The sequence below is a fragment of the Natrix helvetica genome, assembly GCF_964273705.1.
Source record: "Natrix helvetica genome assembly, chromosome: 3".
Lineage (NCBI taxonomy): Eukaryota > Metazoa > Chordata > Lepidosauria > Squamata > Natricidae > Natrix > Natrix helvetica.
The window spans coordinates 122,128,914-122,142,194 of record NC_138549.1 but is presented as its reverse complement, the minus strand read 5'-3'; the positions used below and the strand labels follow the sequence as shown (position 1 = coordinate 122,142,194).

The 13,281-nt window shown below is 39.6% G+C and overlaps 1 protein-coding gene across 1 annotated transcript in view; it reads left to right on the top strand.

Annotated features, from left to right (window-relative positions):
- FKBP5 (FKBP prolyl isomerase 5) overlaps positions 1-13,281 on the top strand; it is a 50,600-nt gene that overhangs the window by 22,901 nt on the left and 14,418 nt on the right. The window contains exons 3-5 of the mRNA XM_081946341.1: positions 420-564; positions 4,600-4,742; positions 6,716-6,830. Coding sequence (XP_081802467.1) covers positions 420-564; positions 4,600-4,742; positions 6,716-6,830 — 403 coding nt within the window. The remainder of the gene's footprint in view (positions 1-419; positions 565-4,599; positions 4,743-6,715; positions 6,831-13,281) is intronic.

Below are 13,281 nucleotides of genomic sequence, written 5' to 3'. Positions count from 1 at the left end.
TATTTAAGAGATTCAAGTTTATAAATTCCTTACATTTTTATAGTTACTTGTAATGTGTACTGATGTATTGCCCGCCAAGTTTTTGTTTATCATTAAGTTCTTATTATGGATCATGATGAGCCAGGAATTGGACACTCCTTAATTTTTGTGTTGTGTTTATCAATCCTGAACTTTAGAATTACACAATTAAGAACCAATTGAGTCATTATAAATGAGCAAATTGGAAGTCTGGGATGTGGTCCATATGCACTTATATTCTGATTATAGTTTTTCATATATTATTGTTTTTATCTTTTTGTGATGAATCAGTGCAAATTATGAAATTATAAATCCATACATTTGAATAATATGGAAGAAAGTTTAGAACTGATCAGTTGCTAAACACCTCTTAAGTTACTGTTTTCATATCTTAATTCTAGATTGTGAAGAGACCAGGAAATAAGGATGAATCTCCTATGATTGGAGACAAAGTTTATGTCCATTACAAAGGAAAGCTGGCCAATGGAAAAAAGTTTGATTCCAGCCGTGACAGGAATGAGCCATTTATCTTCAGCCTGGGCAAAGGTAAAGAGTGGAAAAGGTGGAGAAAGGTAAAGAGAGCTTTAGGCATATGAATGGGTTTTTTCCCCCAACAAAATTACAATATATTTGTATATAATCCTGTTTTCAGAAAGACTATAAGAGCAAACAGAGAAAACGCTTAAGAATTAGCAAGTATATGGATCTGTCAGTACCGGGCAAATCAGGCACTCTATATATTTTTTTTCTTCATAATATTGCTATGAAATGCTGACCTTAACTTGCAATGGTATTTTTGGCTGCATTGAAGATGCAAACATTACAAAATGGTTTAACTGTTACAGTTTTCCAACACAATCTGGAAGACTTGAAAATTATATTTCTGTCATAAGATTAGGGGCCTTTTAGATGAAAACAATTTGTACATGCATTTATAATGTTCAACTTCTTAATTTCTTGAATGAAGCTACTATACTAATTTGTTCTTGCTCTAATAGTTCAGATTTGTAGGGTAGATTTGCCTTTAGTAGTTACTTTGAAAATGGGATATATTGCTGCACCATCACTCCTATAATTCGGAAAGTATGTTGCCATATTTAATTGAAAAAGAAGTTTGCTAATGCTTTTGGGCAAGCATGACTAGCTGTGTATCATTCTTGAAAAACATACGTATATGTTCACTCCCTTCTTTTTCTAGGCAGGGACTAAATTTCCAGTTTATCATCAAGGCTAACACAGCACTTGCTTTGTTTGTAAACATTAAGGATTATCAGATGGTGAAATCTTCATCCACCCATTGTGCAGTGGCCAGCTTCTTGTAGGTTTATAAATACTTTTAGAGCAAGCCTGGAGTTTTCAGATGTGAATAAAATTTACATGATTAGTGGCCTCATGTGATGTATCTGTTACTGATTATGGGTGAGGAATCAAATGCCTGACGTTTCTTTCTGACATGCTAGTTTTCTATATGCTTTTCTGTTTTGTTTTTGCCTTTCCCATCAGTTACATAGTTTAACTGAAATAGTTTAATAAACAAACATATATTACATGAAACTGCATGTCACTGTTTATTTTGACTGTGGAAAAATATTTTAGCTAGTGGCAATACTATATCTTTTTGATTTGTTTTTTTAAAAAAGGCGGATCTTACAATTCTGACAGAGTAAGGTTCTCTCTTATCTGAGAAACTTTTGGCATAGCTGCCAAGAAGCATGATTGCAGAACTATGAAGGAAGAGAAGTTCACTGTACAACCTATGTATAAAGCTGTTTTACAATGATTTTTGTCAAAAAGCCCTCTAAGTATTGGAGCACATTTAGCTGTCATCTGAATAAAATCAGCTGCCTAAACTCTTCCTCAGGATTTGTTTTCACTCATAGTAGTTCTAGAGGTTTTCATCAGACCTTCTACCGTTAATGTACATAACTGGAAATGTGTTCAACAATGGAAAGAAACGAACATTTTAAAGAAATATGTTGAAATATTTGTTAAATTTTAAGAGTAAAACAGCAGGTTTTAAAAATAGAATGGATTGGATGTTTATCAGCTACAATGGTTTCCACTATCAGAATAGAAAGAGATAATTTATCTCAGCCTGTCATTCATTCAACAAAACCTGCTCTGGAGCAGATTTTGAGCATGGAAGGAGAACCTGGGCAAGAAAAGAGGAGGACATCCTGTTATTTCTATTCATATGAAAATGATTCGGCCCTATTCCTGAACATGGAATGCTTTCAGATTATCGGTTCCATTGAAATCTTCCTCTTTCTTTTTCTGATGTGTCAAAGTGTAATAAAACAACATAGTTGTTAATTGTGGTTTTTTTTAAAAAAAATCTGCTTGAGCACTATAAGGAAACTTTAACTCTGGTAGCTTTTCATTATTATTATTTTAAAAAAAAATATTCAGGTAAATAGTAAGATACATCATAACAATAAACACAAACTAACAAATTTATTGTGGCAGCATAACTTTTTGTCATTTATAATTGGCAATGTATATAACCTTTCAACTGTTTTTTTTTCACCTATTAAGTTTAAGCAAAAGCAGTGATACTAAGTTCTACATTCTTTAATTTCAAAGCCATTTTTATGTGTGATTATGTCCTACTGTGAAGAAGTCACCATCAGTAGATAAATCGAAAGTATTGAAGTTGAATTTCTTTTAACTGCAATGAGATTTTTGATTTTGGCAAACATGTAAAGGCTTTATAAAAATTGTATATTTATTATGTACTTATACATTTTGTAATACACATTTCTGCCTTAGAAAGTGGATGGATCACCATTCTCCAGTGGTGGAATTCCATTGAGACACGAAACTACTTAAATTTTACGCTATAAGATTGCCAGTTTTTACACAAGTTTAGTTTCGTATTTTAAATCATTTAATCATTGCTGGTACAATGCAAATCATATTTTCCTATATTTGGATGAAGTAGGGAACTGATTTCATAAGCAAAGGTCATATATATGGGATAAGGGAATGATCTAGAGCAGGGGTGTCCAAACTTGGGAACTTTAAGACTTGTGGACTTCAACTCCCAGAATTCCCCAGCCAGCTGGCTGGGGAATTCTGGGAGTTGAAGTCCACAAGTCTTAAAGTTCCCAAGTTTGGACACCCCTGATCTAGAGGGATAGTAGGAAGAGCCATTACCAAATCAGTGGTCAGATAAAATAAGCTTGACTCCAGAGTGGATTTGTAGCCTGAGAAAATGACTCAGACAAGACTCCCTAGTTCTGACAAATAGTGTGTGGGGAGGGGGGGGGGCTCATTCAGATTGGCAAGATTCTGTTACTATATCCTTATAATGAAAGTTTTATTGGCCTGCATACCTTTGGTTTTGTGATCTGGCCTACCTTGAAGTGCTGACACCATGTGCCTGCATGGTGTCATATTCTTAAAGGAAAGATCACCATGTGAGATTAAGGGCTGATCTGCACTTCTTGTTTGGCCCACTTAGAATAGAGATTACCCACTTCATGGTAAGGGCAAAAACAGATCACATTGTTTTTAGCCATTTTAGGCTCCTAGAAAGGTGACCTTACCTGTCTTCCTCTGCTTCCTCTACAAAAGTAATTGTTTTTCTCCCCTGCAATAAGCCTAACAGCCTATTCTTTTTGCTGTGCTTCACTTTGACTTACACAAACACCTTTTTTTGCAATTGGCTGTTCTTTATTGTGATGGGCATCATGCCCTCCTCCATCCCCTCCCTCTGCCTTTGCCTGCCATTTTGTACTGGGCTGCCTGCCAAGAAATGCCTTTTCTTCAGGTTCAGTAGTAGAACATTGAAATGTTGGCTGTGCCTTTTTTAAAAAAATACTATTATTTGAACAGGTTTAGCAGAGAACAAGTGAAATGCCAAGTTTGTTTTTGTTTTTTTTCCTTTTAACTAGGCAGAATTGACAAGAATTCTAGCATAAGTAATAGCAAGAAGTGTAAAACTAGGACAGGTGAAGCCCCTGCCTATCCCAGTTTTACAGGCGGGGGCTTCACCTGTCCTCAAAAGCCATGCCCAAAGAAGGAAAAGTAATGGCCACTTGCTTTCCTGGCATGGGTGAGAATAGAACGTATAATCTTTATTGTCATTGTACTTAAATACAACAAAATTGGTACAAGAAGGAGGGAATATCTAATCAGAGATCACATTGACCATAGTCTGGATAGAATATGTGTAGTGAGAATACTTGGATGTCACTATGACCAAAGAGCAGGAAGGAGTTGAAACCCTGAAAAACATTTCCTAAATTGTCTTCCTTTCCAACCACTTCATACATGGAAGACAAGCAGCTGCAGGCTTCAGTGCAGAAAAGCTTCTGCAGATCACGCTAAGCTCCAGTATAGTGTAAAGTCTGAATTGGATAATTATGCAAAACTTCCTTGCTGAAATGAATGCCACTTCAGTAAAGCACTTTAAAGTTTATTTAAGCTGTCAGATAAAAAAAAAGTCACTGAGACATACATTTTAGAGCTTAGTACAGTGTCTTATTTTGTCATTTGACCATGACATTGTGTATTTCTAGATGATTCAAGAAAAGCTTAATAAACAAAATTATTAAATTGAAATTCTCTTTATGTTAGGTCAGGTTATCAAAGCATGGGATATTGGGGTCTCCACCATGAAAAGAGGAGAGATCTGCCACTTGCTATGTCGGCCAGAATATGCATATGGTTCTGCTGGCAGTGTCCCAAAGATCCCCTCAAATGCAACACTCTTTTTTGAGGTAAGTTTGTGAAATATTTTTTTTTTACTTATTTATTACAGGTATTCAAATTCCATGGTTCTAAAGGAACTACAATAAAATATAAATGTATGTAAATTATACTTTTATACCATTAATACATCTTTTTGCTAAAATAGTTAATATGGGAGCCGTGAACGATAAAACCACTAATATTCACATTTGTATTTCTTATTCTGTGAAAATGTACTTGCAGAAGGTAATCATAAATATTTTTTTAAAAAGTAAAAGTCTGTAGGCCTGTTTTACACATAAGATGAGTCGTAAAAAGGAGGAAGCAATGTTTAATCAATTTTGCAAACGAGAGAAGATTGGGTGGGGAAGCTAATACCCTGGAAGAAATAAATAACAATAATCTTGAAAAGTGGGATAAGTTGATTGAAAATAACAGTATTAAATATGAGAGACATACAAAATGCTTAAGGAAACAAAAATTGAGTGCAAAGATATAGAATGCGAAATGCTTGCCTTGATAACAGTACTTGACAAAAATGAACTTGGCACAGTAACTGATTGCAGATTGAATATGAGCCAGTAGTGTGATGTGGCTGCAAGGAAGGCAAATGCATTTTTAGTTGCATAAACAGAAGTATAATTTCTGAAATGAAATGGGTACTTTAAAAAATGGAGAAACAGAAAAGTGATTTTTTCATTCAGTGGATAAAAAAGTAATTTGAACTAGTTATTCATGCTAGTTAGCCTTAAATCTACAGAACTTTGGGTAAAATTTTCATACAATTACTACTTTCTGTAAAGCATAATCCTATAACTAAAGATATAAAAATTACCTTTCCATCCATATAAATCTTGTAAATATTTCTAACAAGTGAATAAAAACCTGATCTGTTGTTATCTTTCAAACTTTTGTAGCATAAAAAAAAACACTAGCCACAAAATTAACATTTCAAAAATTGTTGAAAGGGTTGCCAATAAAAATATGTTTCCTTCATAAGAACAAACATAATGAGTTTCTTATCTTGCATTAGTCTTGTGATATTTTTTTATTTAACTATAAAAATTTCTGTTAATGTCCTATAAAAACTATGAGACAAATTTACGGTAGTGGGAAGTTTAATTGAGTGACCTAAATTATATCCCCAAATACTCTGTTAGAATTGAACTGCTTCTGGCAATGGCAATGCTTCAAGCATCATGTTGCAGGAGTAATATTGTATCAAGCTTGAAGAGGATCATGCTTTTGACATACTAAATAACATATATGCTGCAAATGTTATCATTTAAATGCTGTTTAGGCAACCAGGTACTCCAAACCATAATCAGACTGAGAAAGGATATGGAGGCCTATGCCTGAAGCTGCATTGCACAGAGCCTGAGGAATGCACTGATTTTGCTCAGAACCCTTGGAAAGGTTTAGTGAATAAAGAATCAGTGGAATATGTAAACATTTTAAAAAAAAGTTTAACAACTTTAAATCAACAGTTTAATTTTCCCAGCAACAATATGGAAGTGATTTTCAATTGTTTTTAATGTGGGTTTTTTAAATACTTAAATTCTACACTATAGCCTTGAATTTTTGGGGGGTGGCTCCTCTAATATTTTAAGATCAGTCAGGTTTCACTAAGTGCTGATATTTAGCTGGGGTTAATACTAAAAAGAAGAAGAAAGAAAAATCATCCTAAATTTGGGATAAAAATGTATCTAGATGATAGTGACTTAACTTTGACCCATCATTTGGCTCTAATAAAGTCTGTTGTAATGCTGATTCCCATGATTACTCAGGTTATAGTGCCTGATAAATCTGTCAGAATATTACTACTGAAAGCTGAATATATCTTTATATATCCCTTTTCTTATAAACATAGAGGAAAATAGGCTCACTGGAAGAGTCATCATGTAGCTTTGTCTTTAGATATTAGATATCTGTGTTTTGTCAATATGCTTTTATATGCGAGGTTACATTATTTAAAGTTTGAGCTATTTGTTTGTTCATTTAGATTGAACTGCTTGATTTCAAAGGGGAGGATTTATTTGATAATGGAGGCATCATTCGTAGGATCAAGCAAAAAGGTGAAGGATATTCTAACCCCAATGAAGGAGCAGCTGTTCAGAGTGAGTATCCTCTTCAGGCTACATAAAATACTGAAGTCATTGCAAAGAACAGTTGACCTGTCTTATTAAAGTACATTATAATAGTAAAAGTAGAATCCATGGCAATATTGTTCTTTCTCTCTGTGTGTCCTTCCCCCCCTAATATATTACTAGTATTTCTGATTTGTGATTCTTTTTTCCTCTCTGTATATGTGTTTTAATATTAAAGATAGAGATTATCTGTTGAGGCAAAAGTTTGCTGATATGTCATGCTAGTTATGGTAATAATAATATTGTGCTGCAAGTTCTCTTTTCCTGTGGTTTTGGATACAAGTCTACACTAGGTGTGGTCGAAAGAGGAAGGAACGGAGCGGGAGAGGAAAGGGAGGATAACATTCCATTACAGGGCTCTTTGATACCAACGGTCGTGGGGAGGGGCAGGCGCGAGGACACATTAAGAACGCGTAGTCGGTTGGGAGACCGGGGTTTTTGGTCATTCCCGGTCGTTTGTACCAACCCCTGCATACTAGGTGGTCAGGTTCCACAGGCCCAAGGCCTGAGACTGCTGTTATGCAACGCGAGGTCCGTTGTCAATAAGGCCCCCCTCATTCATGATCTTATTTTGGAGGGGGAGCCGGACCTCGCAGGAATAACCGAGACCTGGTTGGGCTGCGAGGGAGGTTTACCCCTCGTGGAATTATGCCCACCAGGTTATCGAGCATTTCATCAGCCTCGGGCCCAGGGGAGGGGCGGCGGGGTAGCAGTGATTATTCGGGAAGACCTTGAGCCGAGAGAGTTCACCGTGCCACAGACATCCGGGTGTGAGTCCCTTGTCGTGAGATGGGGCCCAGGGAGGCAGTTGGGCCTGCTGATAGTATACCTGGCTCCTCGCTATACGTCAGCGGCCCTGCCTGAACTCCTTGAGCTGATCTCATCGGTGGCGGTTGAGACCCCCAACCTTATAGTGATGGGGGATTTCAATCTGCCGTCGATGGGAGAAGCGTCTGAGGGGGTTCGGGAGTTCATGGCTTCCATGACAGCCATGGACCTGACCCAGTTAATTCAGGGCCCTACTCACGAGGGAGGTCACACGCTGGTCCTTGTTTTTGTCTCAGGCCGGTGGATGAGTGATCAGGGAATAGGGGACTTAGCCATTACTCCCCTGTCATGGTCGGATCACTATCTTCTCCGGCTGGACTTCCCTGGTGCTACCCCACACCGCGAGGAGGCGGAACTGGAAGGTATTAGATGGTTCCGCCCCAAGCGCCTGTTGGAACCAGATAGGTTCCAGACGGAGCTTGGGCCACCTCCTGTGGATTTGACCCGCCCCCGAGTGGAGGACCTGGTAGACGCATGGAATAGTGCGACTACCGGGGCCCTGGACCGGGTGGCGCCTTTGCAGCCTCTCCTGCGGCGACGAACCACCCTGGCTCCCTGGTTTACCGAGGAGCTAAGGGTGATGAAACGCCAAAGGAGACGCCTAGAGAGTCGTTGGAGATCCTCTCGTTCCGAATCTGACCGAGCACAGGCACGAGCCTACTTGAGGACGTACCTTGTGGCATTAAGAGCGGCCAAACGTCAACATTGCGCCGCCCTTATTGCGTCTGCAGATAACCGCCCTGCCGCCTTGTTTCGGGTGACTCGCTCCCTCTTGTTTGAGAGGCCGCGGGAAGCCCCTTTACAGGGTAGAGCAGAGGAGTTTGGGAAATATCTACATGACAAAGTCGCTCAAATCCGGATGGGATGGGCCCCCTTCAGTGGTTCAGTAGAGACGCCCGTGGCGAGTCTTGAGGGTCCGCTTTGGGAGGAGTTTGATTCGGTTGCCATCGAGGATTTGGACAGGTTGCGTGGACGTCTGCGACCCACCACATGTTTATTGGACCCGTGTCCCTCCTGGCTTGTACTGGCATCCTGGGAGGTTACACGTGACTGGCTCCTGGTCCTAGTGAACACTTCGTTGGGTGAGGGGTCTCTACCAGCCGCCTTGAAAGAGGCGGTGGTGAGACCCCTGCTCAAGAAGCCTTCCCTGGACCCGACGGACCTAGTCAATTACCGTCCAGTCTCCAACCTTCCTTTTCTAGCGAAGGTTGTAGAGAGTGTGGTGGTACAGCAGTTCCCACGCCACCTGGAGGAAAATGATTATCTAGACCCGCGCCAGTCCGGCTTCCGACCCGGGCACAGCACGGAGACGGCCTTGGTCGCATTGGTGGATGATCTCTGGCGGGCCAGAGATAGGGGTTGTTCCTCTATCCTGGTCCTATTAGACCTCTCGGCGGCTTTCGATACCATCGACCATGGTATCCTGTTGCACCGGCTGGAGGGGTTGGGAGTCAGGGGCACCGTTTTACGGTGGTTTGGCTCCTACCTCACTGACCGGACGCAACGTGTGTTGGCAGGGGAGCAGAGATCGACCCGGAGGCCTCTCACATGCGGAGTGCCACAGGGTTCGGTACTCTCGCCTCTCCTGTTCAACACATACATGAAACCGCTGGGCGAGATCATCCGTGGCTTTGGGGTGGGATATCATCTGTATGCTGATGACACTCAGCTATACATCTCCACCCCGAACCACCCCAATGAGGCCATCGAAGTGATGTCCCGGTGTTTGGAGGCCGTACGGATCTGGATGGATGGCAACCGACTGAAACTCAACCCTTCCAAGACGGAGTGGCTGTGGCTTCCGGCGCCCCGGTTCAACCAGGTGCCTCCATCTCTGGCCATTGGGGGCGTGCAATTAGCCCCTATGGAACAGGTGCGCAATTTGGGCGTCCTCCTGGATGCCCGGCTGTCCATGGATGACCATGTAACAGCCGTGGCAAGGGGGGCGTTCCATCAGGTTCGCCTGATGCGCCAATTGCGCCCCTTATTGGACCGGGATGCCCTACGCACAGTCACCCATGCGCTGGTGACGTCTCGCCTGGACTACTGCAATGCTCTCTACATGGGGCTTCCTTTGAGATGCACTCGGAGACTACAGTTGGTCCAGAATGCGGCCGCGCGGGTGATCATGGGGAGGACTAGATTCTCCCCTGTAACACCTCTCCTGCGCGAGCTGCACTGGCTTCCTGTGGTCTACCGAGTGCGTTTCAAGGTCTTGATTATGATCTTTAAAGCGCTTCATGGCACAGGGCCTAGTTACATGCAGGATCGCATCCTGCCCCACACATCCCTACGACCAATCCGCTCTCACAGAGAGGGACTTCTCCGGGTGCCGTCCGCCAAACAGTGTCGGGGGGCGACACCCAGGAGCAGAGCCTTCTCTGTGATGGGCCCAGCCCTGTGGAATGACCTCCCTCGTGACATCAGGATTACTTCCGATCTCCGCTCCTTCCGTGTACAACTGAAGACCCACCTCTTTCAACTATCTGGCCTGGCTCAACCGTAATTTTCTCGTACCCCTCCTGACTGTCTGTTTTTTACTTTTTGAATTTGGATTGTACATGGGGTTTTATAATTAGGGTATTTTAATGGTTTTTAATTGTCTATGTATTGTATCTGTTAACCTCCTCCGTACATGTGTGTTTTTGTATTTATGTATGTCATGGGTTTATGTAAATGTTATATGTTTTTTACTCCATTGTACGCCGCCCCGAGTCCTATTTGGAAAGGGAGCGGCTAATAAATTTAAATTGATTGATTGATTGACTATACCAACCCTAAATTCTACAATGGCCTGTAAAGGAGACTAAGCGTATACTGGCAAGTTTAGGCTGAATATGAATTCCTCAGAAAATAAAATTCTAATATTGCAAATGCTATTCTCACGCTCTCTTTCATCATTGCCACCTTTATGGCTTTTTAGTTTCTTTATGATTATGACTGCAAGGTTACTTTAATTTAATTAATATGTTTTGTTCCTGATTATATAATCCAGGCCACAAATCATTGTAGACATATTTGTAGGTATCTTAAATTGTTTGTTTGCCTATTCTTCAGAAATGTCAAATAACCACATTTCTTTGAGCAGCATGCAATTCCAATGACACATAAGAAAATGTTTTTTTTTAATTATATAAGCCAATAAAAAGCACAGGGCAGTCGTCTGTTACTATTTTCCGTTAATTAAGAGAACAACTTACCTCATCTCCCTCTTCTTGCTTTATTAAGGCTTATGGGAAATAGATGCTAAAGTTAATTGAATCATTTCAGATATATGTCTAAAAGATAAGATCCAGGCACAGTAGTGGAGGTTAGTCTAATTTTCTAACACGCTTTTCTTTTTATGAAGCTGGGGTTTCCCAGGGCTTCTCTCCTCTCCCTTGTTGGAGAAAAAAAGTTTGGAAAATATAGTCCACCTTTTTATAAACCTGCTCTCTAAATTATAAAGAATATTATTCACATGAGGAAGAAGAATATTCTACTGATACTGTAGGGTAGGGTTGTTCATTCCTTATGTTAGAATATCTAGATGGCATGTGATAATCAACAGGCGTCATGCCTATAGGAGCAGCGTGTACAGAGTGTTTTTCCATCACCACACTATGCTTCTAATACTGAATATGGCAAGACATATTCTTGACAGATGAAGGTTTCTGTAGTTTGTCCATCTCCCATGGGATTTTCCTATTTTCAAGGCTAATTTTGTGTTCTCTTAGAGCGATATCCTTTCTCTATAACAGCAGTAGAACTCTCAGATTGAAGGTGGGATTCTTCCATCACATCTTTACCATTTTTCACTTCATTTCTGTCTCTCAGCTTTGCCTGATCAATCCCCTGAAGCTTATTACATGTGCACAGATCTACAACTGGCAAGGCATTGTACTTCCACATCCTTGCTAGCTTTCTCCTTTTTTGGGGTAGCTTTTTTAAAAAAGTATTATCTTGGAAACAAATAGGGAAAAGAGGTGATGTTGATTGCCTGTCCTCCATGCACTGTTACTAATGTTTTTCCTCCCCCCCCCTCTTGCTTCTAGCCTGATCATGTAGGCTGTTGTCCCTGTAAGACGGGAGTTTTATTCGTGCCTATCTGATTCCCTGTTTTTTCTGTCATTCATTTTCTCGGGATTGTCAATTCAGGGAAACATATTAAGTAGTGTTATTTCCACATCTTCTGACCTTAGATATTGTATCTGTATTGTCCAAAATTATGATAACAACCCTAAAATAAATTGTGAGTGTCATGGAAATAAGATGCTCAAAGGAAGTAAATATATTGTGCCTATGAGCCTGGAGAATCCAGAGTGGGATGGAGCCCATCACATGGCTTATTTGGCTGTGTGTTATTGCCCAGGATAAGGGATTTTTATTTGTTTTTATTTCTTTTCTATACTATGTTATTATTCTTTGTAAGCCACCTAGATATCTCAGTTATTATCCTCTATTCTAGGAGACAAAAATCTTTAGATTGAGAACCCATTTCAGATTCCTTGTCAACTATAGTGAAATGGAAATGTTTTGGTTGATTTCATATGAATATATAGTGGGTTGGCGGAAAACCAGAAAAGTAGTTCTGACTGTACTTTGAAAACAAGCGGGCGATTAAGTTTGCACAACAATCATTAACTGACAGTGTTTTTGCTGAGTTGTAGTAAAACCCAGCATTAGCTAGGAAGCTAATTCAAAGACTACTGGTGTTACTATAATTAGGACATACATGTAGCTGTGTTAAAATCTTAGGGTAGGATTTATGAAGACAGTGTTATTAACTTGAATGATAGGGCATATTTCACTGCTATGCTTCCTAAAACACAGACTATGCTTGTATATTTGCATTTCAAGTTACTATGCAGCCCTCTGCTGTTTTAATCAAGTTGTACAAATTGCTGTCAGTGCACAGAGTTCATGTGCCAGCCACATTAAGAACACAATGTTCTGTGCTCTTCAAAACAAAATTGCTCTAGGCACAGAGAGAACAATAAGTCAACTCAACAGCTGAACTGATGTTCCCTAGTCTGGCTGGAATTTCTTACTGTGCAATCCAAGTGTAATTCAACCCAAGTGATCTCTTTCAGATAGTATTTAAGTAAGCTTTGATAATCATGTTATGGAAGTATTTCCTGTACTATATTTATGCAGAATCATTTTATCAAAGAGTGAATTTAGTTAATCAAGATTGTTGGCACAGAACAGAATGGGACCACCCCAAACTAGTATATATCTAATATTATATTTATATATATGAGTTAATTATTTTGAAATTTGTACATTACACTTTTTTTTCTAGCCACAATCCCCCACACCTTTACCTCCTGATAAAGATACTGAGTAGAAACTATAAAGTTAACAAAACATTGCAAGAACCCATTTTATTATCTGGAAAAGGAGCTTCAAAGTTCACACTAAATGCCAAATAATGGAACGTCTCTTTTGCTACTACTTTTAAATTAAGATGACATTTTATTGCCCAGTTACAGTTATACAAAATATTTTGCTTTCTATCTTATTTTCAATGGAAAGTTCACGTAAATTCTACAAAAACAATAATATATGATGATACTTTACATCAGAAAGATTGTTGTACATAAAATATACT